General features: G+C 40.0%; 1 protein-coding gene across 1 annotated transcript in view; it reads right to left on the minus strand.

Moving 5' to 3' along the window:
* Positions 1–4,086: 4,086 nt before the first annotated feature.
* ENTPD6 (ectonucleoside triphosphate diphosphohydrolase 6) overlaps positions 4,087–24,245 on the minus strand; it is a 32,851-nt gene continuing 12,692 nt past the window's right edge. The window contains exons 5-14 of the mRNA XM_056567579.1: positions 20,996–21,071; positions 20,832–20,867; positions 19,774–19,862; positions 18,492–18,571; positions 15,189–15,253; positions 13,154–13,255; positions 11,594–11,734; positions 11,425–11,481; positions 9,165–9,277; positions 4,087–6,826 (exon numbers count right to left, since the gene is read on the minus strand). Of these exons, the coding sequence (XP_056423554.1) occupies positions 6,740–6,826; positions 9,165–9,277; positions 11,425–11,481; positions 11,594–11,734; positions 13,154–13,255; positions 15,189–15,253; positions 18,492–18,571; positions 19,774–19,862; positions 20,832–20,867; positions 20,996–21,071 (846 nt within the window). The 3' untranslated portion in view covers positions 4,087–6,739. The remainder of the gene's footprint in view (positions 6,827–9,164; positions 9,278–11,424; positions 11,482–11,593; positions 11,735–13,153; positions 13,256–15,188; positions 15,254–18,491; positions 18,572–19,773; positions 19,863–20,831; positions 20,868–20,995; positions 21,072–24,245) is intronic.

Here is a 24,245-nt window from a genome sequence, read left to right on the forward strand (position 1 = left end):
TTCATACCATCTCTGACTTGCCTTAGAAAAATGTCATCTTACAGCAAGTTCTGAGGTGATTTTTCATTTGTGATAAATTTATCAAAGCCTTGTGCTGTTTTGATACATTTGGCGTATGTTAAGCCAAAATACACAGCACGGCTGCACACAGACACATATTGATAAATCTCCCCCCTAGAGGGGCATTTATCAAAACTTGAACTCGCTTTTTTTGTTCAGTTTAGAGAAAACAAAAGTTGAGTGGAAAGCGGTGGGCATGTGCCAAATTTATCAATTGGCTCACAGACTAATGGAAAGGGAGGAAAAAGGAAAAAGATACGGGACGCTCTCTGGCGTAGTAGGTTGTATACTTCTTGATAAGGAAGAAGAGAGACGAAGGAAACCCACCACCACACCTGTGCAGTGGTACTGACCTCTAGAAGCAGTGCGGCGTATATGGCACGACTCTGGAGTGGTGTGGACTGTTACAGCTTGCTGCTTGGTACCCCCTTGTCCGTTGTGCCCAGGGCAGGGCAACAGAAAGTCTATATAGACAGGAAAGTACAGAAAAGGCAGGGGTTCTGTATCCCAAGCGCTACTGTTAAATGAAACCGATAGGCCAAAAGGTACACAGGATGCTTTTTATTCGTACATAAAAGGTACAACTGGACAACGCGTTTCGGCGTGCTCTCACGCCTTCTTCAGGTCCTCAATATAAAATTTGTGGCACCCTGTGAGGTATGCTGCCAGTATATTGTGGACCTGAAGAAGGAGCACGCCAAAATGCGTTGTCCAGTTGTACCTTTTATGTACGAATAAAAAGCATCCTGTGTACCTTTTGGGATATCTGTTTCATTTAACAGTAGCGCTTGGGATACAGAACCCCCACCTTTTCTGTACTTCCATTTCTCACAGACTAATGAATGCCAACTGAACTTCCCTGAATAAATGTCGCAGAACAGTGATGGGCCATGCAACAATTGTATTAAAAGTTGCAAGAACCTTAATACAATTGTCGCATAGAGACATATAGGGGGAGATTTATAGAAACCTGTGCAAAGGAAAAGTTGCCCATTGCAACCAATCAGATTGCTTCTTTCATTTTGCAGAGTCCTTGTTAAAAATGAAAGAAGCAAGCGGATTGGTTGCTATGGTCAACTTTTCCTCTGGACATGATTTAATAAATCTTCCCCATAGGGCAGGGTTGAATTGCCCTCTGTGATGCTCTAAATCTTTCCTTACTTGGTAATACAAAAATGAGCCACAGTGGGGTTTTCACATTCCAAATAACCTCATAAAGCATAAATACACTCACCAACATGGAAATTGCTGCACCATGAAAGGTCAAGCCCTAAGGTTATGAAAATTAAAAAAAAAGTAGCTGGTGTTGCCAAGATCTCCAAATGATTAACTTTTCAAGCAACTAACTCCAACCTGTGGTATAAAAGCCAGATCAAAAGACCTTCGGAATCGGATCAAGTCACCACAGTATGACTGTGCTATGTGTTCATCCTTTATTTATCACTTAGATTGCTATACATGATTGGGGAGATTTATCAAAACCTGTCCAGAGGAAAAATTGCTGAGTTGCCCATAGCAACCAACCAGATTGCTTCTTTCATTTTTCAGAGGCTTTTAAAAAAATGAAAGAAGCAATCTGATTGGTTGCTATGGGCAACTGGTCAACTTTTCTCTGGACAGGTTTTGATAAATCTCCCCTGATGTCAGTATTGTTCTTTGTTGTGTGTCCCAGTGGTTGAAAGACTGGAATGACAGAAAGAGGTGCACAGAGGCAAACCTCTGCATGGATGGATAGCCTTGTATGTTGTGTAGGGATCCATTCTGTACTGGGAGTGAAAATAGTGAAACACAAGCCTAGTGTGCAAACACTGCCTCGCAACCGCTTAGAAGGCACTTGCACAACATTGGCATGCGAGCCAGACATCCAGCTACAGGTGTTCCATTGACCCTTATGCCACCACTCTTAAAATATACAACATGCATAAAGACGGGCACCACCATATAAAATGAAAGATAGGGTGTTATCAGTGGCTACAACAAAAACTGTATACCAAAAGGAAAGCTAGCCACTATAGATAGATGCATACCACAATAATAATGTATAAATCTTTATTAAATCACACAACAACAAAAAAAGCACAGACATTTAAAACCACTTAAAAACCATGGTGGAGGATTATAAACCCCCCCCCCCCCCCCCTATCACCACCAGCTGATACGGTACCGCCTAACAAATGATATGAATGTATACCAGAGGCTGCCTCAACTGAGCTGCTGTGTACCCCCCCTTTGTTGGTGAGGTAGCACCTGGTACATGCATCTCATTTGTTTGGCGGTACCGTATCAGCTGGTGGTGATAGCCACATTTGGGATTCTTGTTTGAGTCATGGCATAACTTCATATTCATTTTCCAGCCTTACTGATGCAGGTGGGTTTCCCCCACTCTGGCTTTTCTAATCCGGGGCCCTTATCGTATGCTTATTGATCATTCCCGAGGGGGGGGGGTGGAAATGATCTGCCTGTGCTTTTGTTGTGTGATTTAATAAAGATTTATACATTATTATTGTGGTGTGCATCTATCTATAGTGGCTAGCTTTCCTTTTGGTATACCACTCTTAATATATGTCATGGTGTAGAGCAAGTCAAACAATAGAGGCTAATCTTAGGATAGCAGATTTGTCTGGAGATCACATGGGCAATGTCATGAAGAAGCCTTTATAAAAGAAATTTACACTGTTTCTACTCCCAGGATTAGAGTGTGGGATGGCATAATGTACAGTAGTAATAGTGTTACAGTCATTTCTCTATAGTGTTCTAGGGGCCAACGTGACAATGCAAGGCTGCATGTGCGTGGCCTAAATGTGCCACCATGGCCTGCAGCAACTCCGTACTTTTCTCCTATTGAGCACATCTGGGACGTCATTTGTTCATGTTTTCAATATTTTGTTCCTATTTTTTTATAATTTTTTTCCCCAAAAACAACATTGATGCCCATCTGTAGTTTGCTAGAGATCACCTGGATAAGTCAGAAGGCTATTGGAACAATGTTTTGTGAATGGATGAGATGGAAAAATAGAGCTTTTTGGTTTAAATGAGAAGAATTATGTTTGGAGAAAGGAAAAACAATGCAATCCAGAATAAAAACTCAAACCACAGGTTTTGATAAATCTCCCCAATGGTTTGGGCCTGGGATAACCTAGGGCTGAGACTGAGGTTTTTTTTTGTCCCAAGTATCATAATTTGTTTTGTGTATTTTTAATGTGAAACAAAACATTGGAAGACAGAAGACGTCGTCAGTAAGTACAGCACAGCATCTGAATACATTATTGGATTTATAGAGGTTCAGTTACCTGCAGCAATTCGAGCGTTGATATCCCTGGTGACCTTTTGTGTCTCACCTGTCCCAGAGGTTGGATTAATGGCTGATGTAATTAATCTATAGATTTTGTTGTTTATACGTATTCCATGGGGGTTTTAAATGGATTAAATAAAGATTAGTGATTTTAATATACTAAGACTGCCTTTGTGGTGAATAATGGAGTAATCCGTTTTAGTAGGCATTGCTATTTCTTTATTTGTAGTGAGAAAACTCACCAACACAACAGAGTTGAAGAGGTTTTGTACAGAGGAATGGGCTAAAATTCCTCTAATGTGCAAGACTAGTCAACAATTAAATTTACAATTCCCAATTCAGAAATAATAGGAATAGACTTGCTTATAATTGTTTACTTGACAAATGTTGTTAGGGCATGCTGGATGTTATGGTCGTGACTGCACGCCTATGACAGTCTTCATCCTTTCACTCATTTGCTGTGTGTTATAATGAAATTTCCAAAGAAACAAAAAAGGACTGCAAATGCATTTATTTTTAGTCCTAAATTTAAGAAAAAAAAAAAATAAATTCCTGACAACTCCACTTTTCAAATAATAAAATGTAGAAAATATCTATACTTAAAAGTACAACTTTATTCGCAAAATACAAGCCCTCGTACAGTCAAGAGTTATGGCTCTGTGAAGGAAAGAATAAAATAAAAATTTTTTGGAATAGGTTAAAAAGTTTTTAAAAGAAAAACACAACTCTTGGGATTATAAAACTACATCTTTATTAAATAGCACATTTACATATCTACAAAAAAAATATGCTTGTAATAACAGGTTAATAAGTTAAATAGACTTTTACAATCTCTTTCACGAGTGTGCTGGAAAACATTGTACCCATTAGAAAGGACAGTGAAGGTATTCATGATAAACCTGCCCATGAGAAAGCAAAACTGTGACTGTCAGCAAGGAATCCAGAGATGCAGTAGAAGCCCTGGGAGGTAGGAGGAGGTCAGTGACAATCATTGCTGGGCTTTAACCCATTTTAACAAGAGCTATTAAAAGTGGATGGGGATTACTTTATTAGTATCAAAAGTACATTACCCAATCACTCTCTGTGACCTACAATCTTTTTGTACCACCACTAAGGCTGTGCTTGGTTTCTTTGAATCAGAACATTACTATGCTCTCTCCCATATTGCTACTTGCAACAAACACAAGGGGGGGCCATTTATTTTAAGCTGGATATGGTGCCTATTGACCTGAACAGGGACCATATATAGACTGATCTTTTTTAAGGATTGGGGCTTTTTTAGTAGATAAACATACTCCATTTTATTCTGCAATTTAAGAAAGTCTATTGTAAAAGGAGGGTGCGAATTAAGTTGTTTGAATCAACATTTGTTGCCTCGACATTTCAAAAGTTTAGGTTGCACGGGGTCTCACCGTGAAGTATGTGTCAGCACTCTTCACTCCCCGGCTGGCTGCTCCGTCAGACCTTTTTTACTCCATAGACTTATGCAATGAAAAGGTGGGTTTAAGTGACAACTGCGGCGTGAAGAGCACTGGTTGGGGGGGGGGGGGGGGGGGGAAGAGATACTGGAGGACTAGTATCCCAAATGCCGGCAGACATGGCAGGATTAAAAATAAAAAAAATGAGTGCCATATAACCACTTTAATAGTTTTTCTTTTGCCCCATCAGATTTCTGAATGTCATTAAAGCTTTGGGTGGTCACAATGTAAACTGTCCATAGTCCGTGCATGGTACATTTTCCAAATCTTTGGTAAAGTCATGCTTTGCAATTGAATGGATTTAACTGGGGTATGTGTGTTCTCTAAAGGATTCCTTAATATCTGCTGCATTATCAAAGAATTCAAAACATAGACAACTGAAATGGACAAAATGACCAACACAAGATCCCAAGTACCTGCGTTTCTTCATTTAAGAAACGAGCACCCTAGAATCTTCCGCAGTGGTTGGACACACAACATTTCTCTCTGTAGATCAAGTATATTCTTCCCTGTTTACTGCAAATCGGAACTGATGTAAAAGGACGGATTTGGCTCTGTTCACACTAATGTCCTTACAATCTTAAGGACGTCATGGCCAGTATGACAAACCGTAGCGAATTCTAAAGTATCCCCGAATAATATTAAGGGGTATGTACGATGTTTTAATTCTAAGTGTCCAGACTAGGAGAACAAAGTGAAAAGCTGTAATTACCTTTTCAATCCCTCGCCATTGCGCTTCAGACTGTGCCCAGTACCCGCTGCTCTATATTTTGATTTCTGTCTCAACACAAGGAAGTGCCCACCCAGGCAATGACTGGCTGAGCTTGGTTACTGCTGTGGCTGGCTCAGCGGACACTTCCTTGTATTAACACAGACCAGAAAAAAATAAAAAATAAAAAAATAAAAAAAAAGTAGTGAGCGGCAAGGACCACATATTATTGGAGCACTGGAAGAGGACTTTTTTTTTTTTTTTTTTTTTAATGTTTCTTTTATCCCAGCCTGGCCACTTTTAACAGAATGAAAGGGGTTGTATGGCTCCACAAGTTGTCCATGGGCTTAGGCTGGCATAAAAATGAGGAAAAAAAGTTATACTCCAAGGACAGATGCCCTGCTACATCCATCCTATAGTGGTGAGCCGCCACGTAAAACAAATGCAGGAATCACTGCCTAGCTGGCACCAGGCACTGTCAAGAGGGACATGGCAAGGGATAAGGGCAAATGAGTACAACTTTTTTTCCTTTTTATGCCAGCCTGATTCCATTGACAAGAATTTTGAATTTTGTGGGGTCAGACAACCCTTTTAAACTCTTAACAGTGCAATTAGAGGAGTAGAACTGTGTTTGAGAAAATAACAAAAATCAAGTTAGAACAGGACTTATCACATTAAGTAAATCTCAGTAAAAATCTAGAGGCCTTAAAGGCTATGGACACCTTTGCAAAGCATTTTTTTATTCTTGCTTTGTATTGATCACGGGGCAAAAAAAAAAAAAAAATTTTTTTTTTTTTTTTTTTTTTTTTTTTTTTTTTAAATCCCCCAAAAACCATTTACTCCCCCAGTCTACTATCTGAGCCAGTTTTTAACCTCCTCTCCTGCTATTCTCTTTAACAGAGAGAGAGCAAAAAGCCAGATATATCTTGTATTTTTCTTATGAGCAGCTAAATGGTAAGAAATATGTAGTAACGACTATTTACAAAGTTCCTTCATTTTTGAACAATTAAAAAAAATAAAAAATAATCAGTACAAAAGTATCCAAAGCCTGTAAGTTTTCAATCAACATTAGTCAAAATAAAATCATCAACCCCAGCACTGGGTTTTATGGCACATATTATGGCAAGGTGTCTGAAAACATCAGAAAGTGTTCAAGTATTGTGCCCCTTCCCCATAGTTTATCACATTAATCCAGTTGTTCTAGATGCTGTTCTTCATCACATCCATGTAATAAAATGTAGCACCGAGCGCCCAGCTAGTTTCTACATCATTGATCTTCTTAACAAGCTGTGGACACAAAAATATTTTAAAAATTCATGTCATATAGCTAAACTTACAAATGATTTAGTACATTTATCCCCTGAACAATAAACCCCTAACATGTAAGCACCTCCTTGAAACTTTAAGTCCTCCTAGACTATAGGCAAAAATAAAAAAATAAAAATATCGTGCAAAATTCATTTATTTCAATAATGAAACTTAAGAGGTGAAACTAATATATGGGAGAGACTCATTACATGCAAAGCAAGATAGTTCAAGCTGTGATTTGTCATAATTGTGACGATTATCGCTTACAGCTCATGAAAACCACAAAGCCCCAACAATTACTATGATTTGGGGAGCCATGTCACCTGCTGGTGTTTGTCCACTGTGCTTCATTAAAGGGGTTCTCCACCATAAGGTGATTTTAGTACGTACCTGGCAGGCAGTAATGGACATGCTTAGGAAGGATCTGCGCTTGTCTTGGGGCTAAATGGCTATGTTGCGAGATTACCAGAACACTGTGGCTAGCTTTTTGTGAACTGGTATTTCCTGTTTGAGTTTTCTTCTTTGCCTACAAGTCCCATAATTCCATTTTCCTCCCTCCAATACATCAGCCACCCCACACACAAACATAAATGAACTGCATCCATTCAAAGACCTGTGGTTTTCAATCAGGGTGCCTACAGCTGTGACATTAGTCGCAGATTGATCCCTCCACCCATTGAAGCATACAAGCTCCCTGTCATCAGCTGACTAGTGAGTCAGGTCTCGACCGCATTGCAACCTGGGAAAAATCTGGGCAACAGTAATTTTGTATGCTGATAAAAATAAATATTGGGGTGAAAAATCACAGAATTGTGAGAAAACCGTCACACACACACACACACACACACACACACACACACACACACACACACACAGGTACAGACACTATAATATGAACTACACTAACTTTACAGCCCCTGTAGCATAGTCAAATAAAAAAATTCCTGGAATACCCCTTTAAAGGGGTATTCCAGGAAAAAACATATCAACTGGCTCCAGAAAGTTAAACAGATTTGTAAATTACTTCTATTAAAAAATCTATATCCTTTCAGTACTTATGAGCTTCTGAAGTTAAGGTTGTTCTTTTCTGTCTAAATCCTCTCTGATGACACTTGTCTCGGGAAACGCCCAGTTTAGAAGAGGTTTGCTATGGGGATTTGCTTCTAAACTGGGCGTTTCCCGAGACAGGCAGAGGATTTAGACAGAAAAGAACAACCTTAACTTCAGAAGATCATAAGTACTGAAAGGATTAAGATTTTTTTAATAGAAGTAATTTACAAATCTGTTTAACTTTCTGGAGCCAGTTGATATAAAAAAATAAAAATAAAAAATAGTTTTTTCCTGGAATACCCCTTTAAGTCCAGAGTCTGTCTACCAGGAGATTTTGGAGCACTTCATGCTTCCTTTCCTTTTAAGTTGCATTAATGAAATACAATGGACTTTTGCACGATACTCATTTTTCGAGTTTCACCTGTACTTCTACAGGAAAAGGGCATGAAAAAGGTGGTAAAGAAAAAAGGAAGACAGAAAAATCCAACAGCACAACTAATGTTATATAAATGAGACCCATATTTAACTGGCAAACTACTTTGGGTGGCGGAAGCCAAGGATAGCCAAGGAAAGCAAAAGTTCACCGAAATGGGAGTTCCTCTTATAGAGTGGCTCTCTTTCCTATCAAATCACTACTGTAAAGAACGATGCTGGCACTCACCAAGTAGCTAAACACATTTTCTTTTTATTAAAAACAGACCATTTCACACCACACAGGGTGCTTACTCATGACCTCCAGTCTGCCATCTTTATTTTGGACTCATGCTGTTTAATAAAAGAATTCGGCTCTTTATTTGGCCATCTATGTTCTTTATAGTAGCGACCCGACTGTGGTTAAAATCACTAGAGCACCACCTATGACAGTGGTCTTCAACCTGCGGACCTTCAGATGTTGCAAAACTACAACCCCCAGCATGCCCGGACAGCCGATGGCTGTCCGGGCATGCTGGGAGTTGTAGTTTTGAAACATCTGGAGGTCCGCAGGTTGAAGACCACTGACCTATGAGTAGCGCTTTATTGTGGACAAAGAGGTGGTTACTGTTGTATGGCTATTAACACATTGTGTGAATGGAAGCAGTGCAGACTGAATTCCGTTTCTTAATTTGGGATTGCTCTCTCTACTGTGTCAGAGAACCTTCCTGAGAGGTGCCTCTAAATGTTCTCCATGACCTAATCGGTCACAGACCGGAGTAGTCTTCACGGAAACAACTTTAAAAATATTGTAAAAATTAAATTAATTATATTAGACCTCAGCAAAAAGTGTTACCTTCAAGGGTTTGTCTTTTGAAAAACCAAGATCCTGAAGAAGGTGGGTAATATATGTAAGGTCCATGCAGAGGTAAGGTTTTCTGCCTTCTGCCTTTTGTATTCTTGCACATTCTAATTGTAATATGGGAAAAAAAAGCAGGTGTAAACTGTATTATTATTATAGGTAAATATCTATAACTGAACAAAAGGATAAAGAGGCAATTCTATACAGTGCCAAAAAACTAATTGAAGTCCCTGTAGCAACGCATATTCATAAGTCAGAATACAAGAGAGCAACATTTGGGTCAGAGTCATTCTGACTTCTATTTACTTAAAGGGGTTATCCAGGGAAAAAAAAATTTTTTTTATATATCAACTGGCTCCAGAAAGATAAACAGATTTGTAAATTACTTCTATTAAAAAAATCTTAATCCTTTCAGTACTTATGAGCTTCTGAAGTTAAGGTTGTTCTTTTCTGTCTAAGTGCTCTCTGATGACACCTGTCTCGGGAACCGCCCTGTTTAGAAGAGGTTTACTATGGGGATTTGCTTCTAAACAGGGTGGTTCCCGAGACAGGTGTCATCAGAGAGCACTTAAGGTTGTTCTTTTCTGTCTAAGTGCTCTCTGATGACACCTGTCTCGGGAACCACCCTGTTTAGAAGCAAATCCCCATAGTAAACCTCTTCTAAACAGGGCGGTTCCCGAGACAGGTGTCATCAGAGAGCACTTAGACAGAAAAGAACAACCTTAACTTCAGAAGCTCATAAGTACTGAAAGGATTAAGATTTTTTAATAGAAGTAAATTACAAATCTGTTAAACTTTCTGGAACCAGTTGATATATAAAAAAAGTTTTTTCCTGGAAAACCCCTTTTATTAATTCATATATTATATTATGTTTTAATACATAGTGCTACTACGTTCCAGGTAAAGAAACTAAGTGTCACTAAATATTTCCCCTGAGATTGTAGATCTAAACATTTTTTACACTTCGATAACCCGAATTCCTCCCCACAGGCAGGAGGGAGTTCAGATTATGATTTACCATTTATTTACCACATATATGCCGGCATCCCATATTCACAGTTTACCTATGTATATGTGCACACTACAATCAGGTCATTTTTAACAGCACAACGGGGAAGATTTATCAAAACTTGTCCAGAGGAAAAGTTGCCCATAGCAACCAATCAGATCACCTTTTATTTTTGAAAAGGCTTCTGAAAAATGAAAGAAGCGATCTGATTGGATGCTATGGGCAACTTTTCCTCTGGACAGGTTTTGATAAGTCTTCCCCAACATGCTTTTGAGCCCAAATCAAAAGAGGTATAAGATTGGGAAAAGACCCAAACATAGTTGCTAGCTAACTGCATTTGGGCTGTTGAAATGAAAAGGGTTCATGTACATACAAGTTAGTACCCCATCTTGACAGCTTGCCAATATATACACGTGCCACAGTGCACAATCGTGACACAGCCAGCTTACAGGGTTTGTATCTTGTAAATGGGGACAGAAGCTGTAGAAATGTGTACATAGCCAGCATGACAATACTTCTCTTTTACAGAATTTTTTTTATAAATAATAATAATTATATATATATATATATATATATATATATATATATATATATCTATATATATATACATATACATACATATATACATACACATATACACATATACACACACACACATATATACATATATATATATATACACATACACACATATATATATATATATATATATATATATATATATATATAAAATAGCTGTGCCTGTACACTGCTGACAGAACTGGGAAACAAGATTGTATTATGTAAATCCCTCTGTTTGCTAAAAATTAGGAATAGCTGAAGACGAAACTCCTGAAGGCCTTGTTCACTTCTCCTAATCGGCACGGCATTGCCAGGGAATAAACTAAGTTTCAATAGACCAGGTCTGTTTTTTGCTGGTACACGTTTTATTTGTGGCATAGAACATACTATTTACCTCACAATTCTGTCCCAAAAATAAAACATACCAGTGGGAATCAGACCAAGCATAAGAAGACTAGGTTTTGTCTATCATCTAACCCATGGGCATGCCACGGTATACATTAAGGTACCTTTTTGTATTGAACGTTGTAGTGCCAATAACAGATATGAACAAAGCTCACAAAAAAAAAAAAAAAAAAAAGTTATAAAATATTAACCCTTTGCTACAATGTCCATATGGGAAATAAGGGTCTTCATGACATAAGCATTTTAGAAAAAGCAAACAGCCCACGATTGATGACTCACCTTTCATGGCCGCCATCTCAAAATCGCTCACTTTTAAAAAGCCACCAACATTTGGGTCTATACAGACAAAAGTAAAAAAAAAATTTGCACACATTATTGGTTACATTGAAAAAAATAAAAAAAGGGGAAAGTGTGTACATATTTAGTAAAAGTCAGCAAAGTTGCATACCTATTAACTGTGTGTCCTCAGCTCGGTCAAAGTAATAGGAAAAAGCATAAAAGTAGAGATTCTCCACTTCTTTAGCAAGGTTTACTTTGCCAGCTAGCTTCTGTGCTACACTTTTATAGCACGATTCATATAAAGATTTCACTGTACAAAAACAAGAAACAAGAGACTAAAAAGGTAAGTGAAGGATCAACCACACACTAAATATAACAAAAAACACAAAGCCAGAAAATACATGAATGCCACTCAAAATCTTACATACTTTGTCCTAAATTTATTTTTATTTTTTTACACTTTTCAGCATCATACAGTTTTAAGAATTGAGTGGGTAATTTAAAAAGGGTTATGCGGAGGAAGGATCCCCCCCCCCCCCCCCCCACAACATGCCCATTCTGCCAGGTATCAAAAAATAAAATACAAAACAAACCTCCCCTGGTGCACCCGGTCCCAGCCTCCGACACAATCCTCTTTCTGGTCTATTTGTCACACTGCAGCTCAGCGATTCACCTGCCAGACTGTTGTCCTGCCTCAGCAGCAATTTGACTTATTTAGCCTCAGCACTAGGAAAAAGGCTGGTGCCATGGCTCAATACCTCAATTACGACAAAGTGACCACAGGAACCAAGAAGAGGATTGCACTGTAAACTAAGAGCAGGATACTAGGCACTAAGGGGAGCGATTGAGGTCCGGGGAACACTGGAGGGGTTATTTATTTCTTTTTTAAATAGCTGACAGAATAGGCATTTTGTTGGGAAATAAATAAATAAATAAATAAATAAAAAAACTGCCGCTGAATAACCTGTTAAAAATGGGTTGTCCCACAATTAACCATTTATTTACTCTCTAAGATCACACAAAACAGAATTTTTTTTTTTGAATAATAAGAAACATGCCCCCTGTGTGTAGACACTGAGTTGTGGCACCACTGGTCCTCTGATTCCCTTCTCAAAACATACTGTACATAAAGGTGTTGTTCAAGGAAAACTGTCAGCCTGTACACCCACATTAAGTGGGTAAACAGGAGTCCATCGAGGGATCACTTACTTAAATATGTCCAGTTGATCCTGAGATATGTCCCCCCAGAAGATCCTCTGCTAAATTCAGTGAATTGCGCACAGGGGGCGGGGCTTCAGACTGAATTTACATATTCATAGTCTGTGACTCCACTTCACTAGGATGTGGAATCATAAAGAAGTTGCTTCAAGTCTACCATTTCTTAGTGGCCATTTTACATTATTTCAATTGGAACATTGTTATGTTTTTCTTTATGAAGAGAAATGATTCATTGCAGCTTTTTGAGATACCATGAGCCGGTCATCACAATAAGGCTTGCCTGGTTTTTCCTACTTTTGCACTAAGAACTGACTGTTCACTTGATTGATAGAATTTTTTTTTTTTTTTTTTTATAAATTAGAGAATATATATATATATTGTTTTCATTCTCTCTATCTCAAGTCATAGAAGAATATTTAATGTTATTCACTTCACTTGGTTTTAATGTTATGGCTGAACAGTGCCTATAAAAACTTACCACACTACTAAAATGAAATTAAAATATACTCACCATCACTCTGTCCCTTAACTTTGTAAGTTATTCCCGCATGTTTAAAATCAGTGACAAATCCTGGTGTTATACAAGGTGTTACCAACTCGTCATCTGGTGGCACTGCACAAAAGAATAATAAAAAATATATTATATATCTCTCTATCTTAAGTTTTGCGCTTTCCAACCATAACGGTCTTATACAGCAAATGTTTTAAGTGATCTTTCCACTGTATAGTAGCTCTGCATCTCCATAGACTACCATGTAATAGAAATGGGGAGGCTTGTAGTTATCCCAAAGTTGGGCCCCTTTCACACTACCGTTGTCACCCTGCAAAAGTTCCCGGCATGAACTCCCATCTGAAAGTCCCCAATACTGTCAAAAAAATCACATTCATGTCAATGTAATTTTTTTGACCATCCTGCAGCACCAGTTATGTCTCGTTATGACTAACGGATGTTGTTTTTGACGGCACAAAAGATGGTGGATGCACAAATTTTTTGTCCCATCAAACATAACGGTGGAATAACGGCCGTTAAAATTTTAACATTGAAGCCTATGGGTGACGGATGTTCACAATTGACATCTGTTAGTGCCAGTTTTTTTTAACGTCCATTATGATCCGTTATTTGTACTGCGCATGCTCAGAACATGGAAATAAAATAAATAAAGGACCTAAAATAACGGACTATAACAGATGAAATAATGGGTGATAACGGATGGAACATGTCCCTTATTTTGGCACAATGCCGGTTAAAAATAACAGACATTGGTCATCCATTAGCATCAGTTATGTTCAGTTATTTTGTCTGGCAAACACATCTGGCAAATAACCTTATAAAAGGAGTTCTCCAGTATACCAAAACGTATCCCCTATGCGCAGGACGGACACCCCAGCGGTAGACACCCCATAATCTTCCGCCCGATTCCCTGACGCTCAGCTTGAATGAAGGTGGGTCGACCACTGCATGAAGTGGTAGCCAACACCCCCTCCTCCATGCATCTCTATGGGAGAACTGAAGATTCCCGAACGATGTATCTCTGGCCCTGCGGAGAGGGGATACGTTTTGTTATATACTGGATAACCTCTTTAAGTCACTAGAACACAATCTACTTGTGGCTAGGATTGTGCTCCTTCTGGGTTTGGTACCTTTTTTAACTATTGGGGGAATCTTATGGGGGGGGGGGGGCAGCACTTGGGAGAATCTATTGAAAAGTAGTACTTGCCAACTCATCTCACAAAATGCTGCATATGGGGTTGCCACCAGGCCAGTGAGGCAGAATTTTTTGTCTACCCAGAAATGGGATGTGCGAGTAATTTTGCATAATCAGTCACAGCATGCATCGTCAGTTACTTCTCACATGGATTGGATATGCCTCCTAGTCCACACAGGCCAAAGATCAGCGAATTTACAGTAAATTCGATTCGTCACAAACTTCTCAGCTCGGCAGTTGATAACTTATCCTGCATAAATTAGTTCAGGTGCTCCGGTGGGCTGGAAAAGGTGGATACAGCCCTAGGAGACTCTTTCCTAGGACTGTATCCACCTTTTCCAGCCCACCGGAGCACCGGAAAGCTGAACTAATTTATGCAGGATAAGTCATCAACTGCCAAGCCGAGAAGTTCGTAACAAATCGAATTTACTGTAAATTCGCTCATCGCTAATCAGCACTAGACCACCTGCACCAGTGAGAAATTCATTAACCCCCCCCCCCCTCTTTATGAAGTGGCTCAGGGGGTAATAAAGGGGGATGATTTGGCACAGGGGGAATAAAGTGGCACGGGGGGGGGGGGGGAATCATCGAAGGAGGGGGGTGAATGATGTGGTCGGCAGATGTACAGAAGCAGAAGACCACTGAGGTCTGGGCCCCTTACTGGGATATTGGCTGTACCCCCTGACAGCGATAAATCCTCTTTTAAGCATATCTTCCTGCCTGGTCGATCAGCGCCGTGAGCCGGGTTTCTTTGAAGCCAAGTACCTATTACCACACATAGGCCATCCATGCATTTTAAAAAAATAATCCACAGACACAATTCTGCAACAAAAGCCTTACATGGTTTTCCTTCCACGCCTCCCATGATTTGCAGTCTGGCTGACATTAATCCAAGTCCAAGGTAACTGCAGACAAAAAGATGAACCAAAAACAGTTCAGACCAAGTATAACATTTACAAAAATGCACGCAAATCTCAGTTAAAATGGATATTTAGATACAGCATTGGTTATAAAAAAATAAATAAAAAAATTGTTTTGTTTCACAATACTACTGTCACACAGTTGTTAATATAAGAGGAGTCCCTAAAATACGGTAAGTGAGCGTGAAGTGTGGCAGCAATATAACACCACACACTGGCCCAGATTAGCTATTACAAATTTGCCAGAATTATGATACATACATACACAGAGAGAGAGACAGAGACACAGAGAGAGAGACAGAGACACAGAGAGAGAGACAGAGACACAGAGAGAGAGACAGAGACACAGAGAGAGAGACAGAGACACAGAGAGAGAGACAGAGACACAGAGAGAGAGACAGAGACAGAGACAGAGAGAGAGAGACAGAGAGAGAGAGAGAGACAGAGAGAGAGAGACAGAGAGAGAGAGACAGAGAGAGAGAGACAGAGAGAGAGACAGAGACTTTTCCTCTGCGCATGTTTTGATAAATCTCCCCCAAACTGCTTCACTCTTGTGCCAGAAATCGGGCACACTTTTGGTGCACTATTTTGCATCTTAAAAAGGGGTTATTCAGGAAAAAACTTTTTTATATAAATCAACTGGCTCCAGAAAGTTAAACAGATTTGTAAATTACTTCTATTAAAAAATCTTAATCCTTTCAGTACTTATGAGCTTCTGAAGTTAAGGTTGTTCTTTTCTGTCTGTCTATGTGCTCTCTGATGACACCTGTCTCAGGAACCGCCCAGTTTAGAAGCAAATCCCCATAGCAAACCTCTTGTAAACTGGGCGGTTCCCGAGACAGGTGTCATCAGAGAGCACTTAGACAGACAGAAAAGAACAACCTTAACTTCAGAAGCTCATAAGTACTGAAAGGATTAAGATTTTTTAATAGAAGTAATTTACAAATCTGTTTAACTCTCTGGAGCCAGTTGATTTATATAAAAAAGTTTTTTCCTGAATAACCCCTTTAAGATGCAAAATAGTGCACCAAAAGTGTGCCCGATTTCTGGCACAAGAGTGAAGCAGTTTGGGGGAGATTTATCAAAACATGCGCAGAGGAAAAGTTGCCCATAACAACCAATCAGCTCGCTTGTTTCATTTTTAACAAGGCCTCAGCAAAATGAAAGAAGGAATCTGATTGGTTGCTATGGGGAACTTTTCCTTTCCTTATTTGATAAATCTCCCCCCCTTTAAGTCTACTAAAAGCTAGCCTTACTTGGTGCCCTATTATAAGGGCTGAAGCCCGCTCTAGACATGAGCTGATCTAATAGATTTCAGGGCTCCACTACCTCGCAGACAGCACTGCACAAACAATTGCCGGATCCCTTTTGTGGCCCTTTGCTTCTATCATTCGTTGGCCTTTTGCTGTCTGGGCATACTGGGAATTGTAATTTTGCAACAGCTGTAGGCACCCTGGTTGGGAAAACCCTAGACTAGACTGTGGAAACAGATTTATCAAACAGTCTGATATAAAGTAATACATTTGGCGACTTTTTGCATTGTCTTGCCTAAGATTATATGGTCTAAGAATTAGACAATTTTGGTAAGTCAGGGCCATTGTTCCACTTACACCTGTATCCCTTTACTGTCCCATTACCAGGATGAAGACAGAGGGAGACAAGCAGCTGGCAAACAGTGTAGATCAGGGGCATAGCTGGAAACCATGGGGCTCCTGTGCAAAAAGAGTTACCTTGGGCCCCAGCAACCCTGGCTAAATCCTTCATCTTTTGCCAGGGGTTGTGACCAGGATACCTACACGCCACGTGTACATCCCATAAGAAACACTGAATCACAAAGGTTAGTAAAACTTACCGTATTTTTCGCCGTATAAGATGCACTTTTTCTTCCCCAAAACGGGGGGGGGGGGGGAAAGTCGGTGCGTCTTATACGGTGACTACACCCCTATCGCGGCGGTCCCTGCGGCCATCAACGGCCGGACCCCGCGGCTAATACAGGACATCACCGATCGCGGTGATGCCCTGTATTAACCCTTCAGACGCGGCGATCAAAGCTGACCGCGCGTCTGAAGGGAAAGGGACACTAAACCGGCTGTTCAGTCGGGCTGTTCGGGACCGCTGCGGTGAAATCGCGGCATCCCTAACATCTTACAGGACACCGGGAGGGACCTTACCTGCCTCCTCGGTGTCTGCTCCGTGCCGGGATCCCCTGCATGGCCGGCGCTCTCCTTCGTCGTCATCACGTCGTCGCGCACGCCACCCAGTCATCCGATAGGAGCGGCGTGCGTAGCGGCATGCGTAGCGACGTGATGGCGGCGACGGAGAGCGAGGATACCAGGCAGCAGAGACGTTCCGGAGTGACAGGGACAGCCCAGGGACGTGGAGACAGCGATGGAGGGCGACATCCAGGGCAGCGGTGATGGATCCAGAGCGGCGGGGACACGTGAGTACTACCTCCTATACCAGTGGTCTTCAACCTGCGGACCTCCAGATGTTGCAAAACTACAACTCCCAGCATGCCCAGACAGCCAACGGCTGGTTGAAGATCACTTTTACCTATACTTTACATTGTATTCTAGATTTTCCTCATTTAAAATTGGGTGCGTCTTATATGCCGGAGCGTCCTATAGGGCAAAAAATACGGTAATTGATTCCTTTTTCCTTGGGTTGCAGACATTAGAAACTTGTTCTCTCTATACCATAGAGCAGTGGTCTCCAACCTGCGGACCTCCAGATGTTGCAAAACTACAACTCCCAGCATGCCCGGACAGCCAACGGCTGTCCGGGCATGCTGGGAGTTGTAGTTTTGCAACATCTGGAGGTCCGCAGGTTGGAGACCACTGCCATAGAGATAACCTGCAATGATTAGGGCCCGTGTACGCCAGCATAAGCCGTGTCCATCTGCATTGCTACACAGTGGCTCATAGCCCCAGGAAGTTCTGGGAAGGGGACAGCTCTAAAGCCTCTGACTTCAATGGGAGCTTCAGCATGTAACTGTACAGAAAAGTAGTGATATGTGGACTTGAACTTTGGAGGGAGCATGCTTGCTTTTTCCCCCACACAGAAAATGTCAGCACATGAGATTTTACATAGCTCATCCCCTTGCCTAGTAAAGCAATCTGCAGTGGATTTTACCTGCACAAATCCACATGTAAAAACCATAAAAAAATCTTTACATCTGAAGCCACTTTTTGGAAATACTACAACAGCTCGGGTTATAACTCACCTGTGTGAATAGAGGTGGAATGTGCGGTTAAACAGCTGAAAGTTGGTGATATATCCAGCTGGTGCACTGGTAAACGTGGTCTGTATGTGAAAGAATACAATGTTATTGGATTAAGTCAATTTAACCCCTTAAGGACCAAACATTTTTTCTTACAATCACTTTTCAAGAGACCTATCTTTTTTTAACTTATGTGTTCACGTAGCTGTTTTTTTTTTGCCATGGAATCATACAATGTTCTGATCTTAGTGATACAGTGGTATATTCTTGAGATTCCTGTATATATATATATATATATATATATATATATATATATACACACACATATACACACACACACACATAAATATTTATATATATATTTATATTTATTACACACACTAATTAAAATATATATATATATATATATATATATATATATATATATATATATATATATATATTTTATCTATCTATCCATCCACACACACACACATTCACACAGAGAAGGAACTTGCTCGTTTTGGGTACATATGTCACATGTGACCAACATCCTAAAAAGCTACCTATAGCCCAATATTGGAACCTGTAAGTGCCCCCGGACATTCTGTACATTTATGTTCAGAACGCAGCTGTGCTAGGCTTCGGAGCGGCTGTCGTGCCCCCTCCATTCATGTCTATGGGAGAGATGAATCTCCCATAGAGATATATGGAGGCGGTGTGTCGGCCACAGCTTCAGGATGTGGTCACCAGTAATCCTGTTCAGTTATTACAGCACAATTGAGTTCCAAATATAAATAACTTTTTGACAAGATAGCCGCTACACTTTAGAGCTCCATATATACTCCTGCAGCAACTTCAGTCAAACACGTGTGTAGGGCAAACAAATGCTGGTCGCACGCCATATGTAATCTTGAGTGGAGTAAAAGATTAAATCATAACTCACGGTTTCTTTGGAAAATTCTTCCGGATTTATTTTTCCTCTTTCATAAGAAACCGTGAGTTATGATTTAATCTTTTACTCCACTCTCAAGATTACATATGGCGTGCGACCAGCATTTGTTTGCCCTACACACGTGTTTGATTGAAGTCACCAGTAATCCGGCAGAGAGCGGAGATTGCTCTGTGCATGCGGATTATTGGGGTTCTGGGCAGGAGATCGCCCTGTGGATAGGGGATAAGGTGTCTAGTGGCGGAGTACTCCTTTAAAATGCTATATAGTGGCCAGACTTTCCTATTCTATGAATTGGTCATTAATAAAACCATATAATTTTGCTTGGCCTCAGAATACTATTAACAGACATACCTTCTCATATGGATAAAAGGTAATTTGTGTTGATCCACCACCAAGATCCAACATTCCAGCCAACTTTGCAGATGTCTTTGTTAAATTTCCTATTAGCATAAAGCAGAAGTAGAACACATAAGAGGCACACAACTTACGTTATTAGCTCTCATGAAGCAATAAACCACAATTTCTTAAACCTTAATCTTGTGCCACTTAATGTACATAAAATGGGGGAGATTTATAAAACCTTGTGCAGCGGAACAGTGGAGCAGTTGCCCATAGCAACCAGAGTTTAGCTTCTAAATTTTTCAGACTAATTTATATAAAAAAAAAAAAAAAAAAAAAAAAAAAAAAAGGGAGCAATCTGATTAGTTACTATGGGTGACTGCTCCACTGTTCCTCTGTAGAAAGTTTGAAAAATCTCCAATGCATATTAAAAAGGGGTACATTTTACCGATTTCAGCATTTTGGCACTTTTATTTTTAAATAGTACAAAACTCCTTTAAAAAGGGAAACTGATAGGAGATACCCGCACTAACAGGAATATACAGGCTTGTAATGCAAGTGGCCCTCTTTCTAACAAACAATGTTTCTCTAACACCCATTCAGTGCAGCTGTTGCAGAGATATGCAGAAAAATGTATTTATGCAAATTTTGACAAGCTAACAATGGGGGCGTTCCCACCGGCCTTTTAGCAATCCTAACTCCATCATCTCCCCGCAGTTCTGCCCGTCCCTTCATCAATATTCACAGCTCCTGCTACTGACATGTGTCTCAGCAGCCAAGTCATTGCTAAAGCTGCAGCGGGAGCAGTGAATAGTGATGAAGGGGCCGGCGGACAGGCCTGAAGGAAGATGACAGCGTTATGATTGCTAAAAGAGCAGTGGGAACGCACCCATTGTTAGTTTCTGATCATTTGTATAAATACATTTTTGCTGCATATCTCTGCAATGGGGTACGAGATACATTGTTAGTACGAGGGTCATCAGCCTGTATATTCAGGTAAGAAACATTGGTTTCTTTATAATGGATGTCAGATAAAGGCTTCCAATAAAAAGGCAGCTTACAATGCTTACCTGTTAGAAAGTTAACAGTGATCCAAGCAAATATTCCTGAAAAATAAAAATTTACATGCACTTTACCAGGATATTATGCATTTTGGGGGACATCCGTTCATATTTACTTCTGACTTTGTAAATGCGGGTGTTCACGGGTAAATAGAAAAGGTTATCCTGCTCACCTTCATCTGTACCATCCATAATTGAGACACTTTCTTTTCCAACAAGGAACGGAGAAGACTGAAAAATGTCCTTTATCTAAAATATACAGGGAGGAAAAAAAATAAATTTTTTTTATCAAGATTGTATTCTCATAATGTATATGACATACGGTACCTTATAACTGTTCTATTTAACTGTAAAATAAGACATACAATACATGGACAAAAGTATGTAGAGACCAGACCATCATTATGGACATCCCATTACATATCCATGACATTAAAAGGGGTACTCCCGTGGAAAAAACTCAACTGGTGCCAGAAAGTTACACAGTTTAAATTAAAATAAAAAAAAAAAAAAAAAAAAAAAAAAAAAGAATCTCAATCCTTCCAGTACTTTTTAGGGTCTCTATACTACAGAGGAAATACTTCTCTTTTTGGAACACCGTGCTGACATCTCTGTTCATTTGAGGAACTGTCCAGAGCAGCACATGTTTGCTATGGGGGATATTCTCCTACTCGGGACAGTTCTTAAAATGGACAGAGATGTCAGCAGAGAGCTCTGTGTTCCAAAAAGCAAAGAATTTCCTCTGTAGTATTCAGCAGCTAATAAGTACTGGAAGGATTAAGATTTTTTAATAGAAGTCATTTACAAATCTGTTTGACTTTCTGGCACCAGTTGATTTAAAAAAAAAAAAAAAAAAAAAAAAAAAGTTTCCACCGGAGTACCCCTTTAACCCCTTAAGGACGCAGGACGTAAATGTACGTCCTGGTGAGGTGGTACTTAACGCACCAGGACGTACATTTACGTCCTAAGCATAACCGCGGGCATCGGAGCGATGCCCGTGTCATGCGCGGCTGATCCCGGCTGCTGATCGCAGCCAGGGACCCGCCGGCAATGGCCGACGCCCGCGATCTCGCGGGCGTCCGCCATTAACCCCTCAGGTGCCGGGATCAATACAGATCCCGGCATCTGCGGGAGTTCGCGATTTAAATGAACGATCGGATCGCCCGCAGCGCTGCTGCAGGGATCCGATCATTCATAACGCCGCACGGAGGTCCCCTCACCTTCCTCCGTGCGGCTCCCGGCGTCTCCTGCTCTGGTCTGTGATCGAGCAGACCAGAGCAGGAGATAACCGATAATACTGATCTGTTCTATGTCCTATACATAGAACAGATCAGTATTAGCAATCATGGTATTGCTATGAATAGTCCCATATGGGGACTATTCAAGTGTAAAAAAAAATGTAAAAAAATTTAAAAGTAAAAAAAAAGTGAAAAATCCCCTCCCCCAATAAAAAAGTAAAACGTCCGTTTTTTCCTATTTTACCCCCAAAAAGCGTAAAAAACATTTTTTATAGACATATTTGGTATCGCCGCGTGCGTAAATGTCCGAACTATTAAAATAAAATGTTAATGATCCCGTACGGTGAACGGCGTGAACGAAAAAAAATAAAAAAAAGTCCAAAATTCCTACTTTTTTAATACATTTTATTAAAAAAAAAAAATTATAAAAAGTGTATTAAAAGTTTTTTATATGCAAATGTGGTATCAAAAAAAAAGTACAGATCATGGCGCAAAAAATGAGCCCCCATACCGCCGCTTATACGGAAAAATAAAAAAGTTAGAGGTCATCAAAATAAAGGGATTATAAACGTACTAATTTGGTTAAAAAGTTTGTGATTTTTTTTTAAGCGCAACAATAATATAAAAGTATATAATAATGGGTATCATTTTAATCGTATTGACCCTCAGAATAAAGAACACATGTCATTTTTACCATAAATTGTACGGCGTGAAAACCTTCCAAAATTAGCAAAATTGCGTTTTTCGTTTTAAGTTCCCCACAAAAATAGTGTTTTTTGGTTGCGCCATACATTTTATGGTATAATGAGTGATGTCATTACAAAGGACAACTGGTCGCGCAAAAAACAAGCCCTCATACTAGTCTGTGGATGAAAATATAAAAGAGTTATGATTTTTAGAAGGCGAGGAGGAAAAAATGAAAACGTAAAAATTAAATTGTCTGAGTCCTTAAGGCCAAAATGGGCTGAGTCCTTAAGGGGTTAATATAGAGTTGGTCTCTCCTTTGCAGTTATAACAGCTTCCACTTTTCTACAAGATTTTGTATTGTGCCTGAGTGTGTCCATTCGGGTAAGGTTAGACACTGATGTAAGACAAGAGGGCTTGGCTCAGTCACCATTCTGGTTCATCCTAAATGTCTTCAGAGGCCAGAACACTTGAGTTGTTCTATACAAAACTTTCAGGTCTGTGGACCTTGACTGGGGCGAAGTCATGTTGGAACAGGAAAGGGCCTTCCCTACCCTGCTGCCAAAATGATGGAAGAATCAAAATAGTCTAAAACATCTCTGTAAGTCTGTCTGGTCTATGGATTTGTGGCTATGCTGCTAGTTTGGCTTCTCAATAATAGCACTTATAGTTAGCTGGGAGATCAGTAATGTCATGGACAGACATGTGGAACCCTATGACAGTGCCATGTTAAAAGGAAACTAACAGATGAATCCCCCCCCCCCCCCCCCACTCACCTGTTTATACAGGGTAATAGTGAAGTGATGCAGATTCTAAAGCAGTTTACCTTTTTTGAATCTGTTGCACTGTTACAGAGATCTATAGAAAACTTCTAAAATGCAAATCATGCTCTTGGTGCACTGTTCTGCACACTCCAGCCCTGTGCTATACCTCCTTCATAAATACACATTTTCTTTCCTCCAGTACTTTGCTGATACGGGTTGGGTCCGCCTCATTACATACGGCCTCAGACTACGAGCGTGCATGTGCTACTTTAACAAGCTTGCTGCACGTATCGGCACCAAGGGGCTGGGAACACCCTCAGTTCTCCAAGATGATTTGCATATGAGTAAATATTTTTTATATCCTCTCCAGGACAGCATAATGAAATTGGAAAAGCTAAACTGAATTAGAATTAAAATCTCCCACATTGCTACTTTGTATAAACAGGTTAGTGCGGGTGATGCATCTATCATTTTATGCATGAGTACGCAGAGAGTTTGGCAGAGACAACTTATTAAGAGGGAGGGGTACATGCTTTTGGACATATAGGCGGAGACTTCTCAAAACTTGAGGAAGAGTGGCGATCGCTTCTTTCATTTATTTATTTCTTTTTAAAGGCCACTGAAAAATAAGCTCGAGTCTGAATGGTTCCAAAGGTAAAATTCTTCCTTTTTCTCTACACATATTTTAATGCACTTCCCCTGTAGAGTATAAAAAGGTTTGTGGTCAAAATGAGTTA

The sequence above is a fragment of the Hyla sarda genome, chromosome 3, assembly GCF_029499605.1.
Source record: "Hyla sarda isolate aHylSar1 chromosome 3, aHylSar1.hap1, whole genome shotgun sequence".
NCBI lineage: Eukaryota > Metazoa > Chordata > Amphibia > Anura > Hylidae > Hyla > Hyla sarda.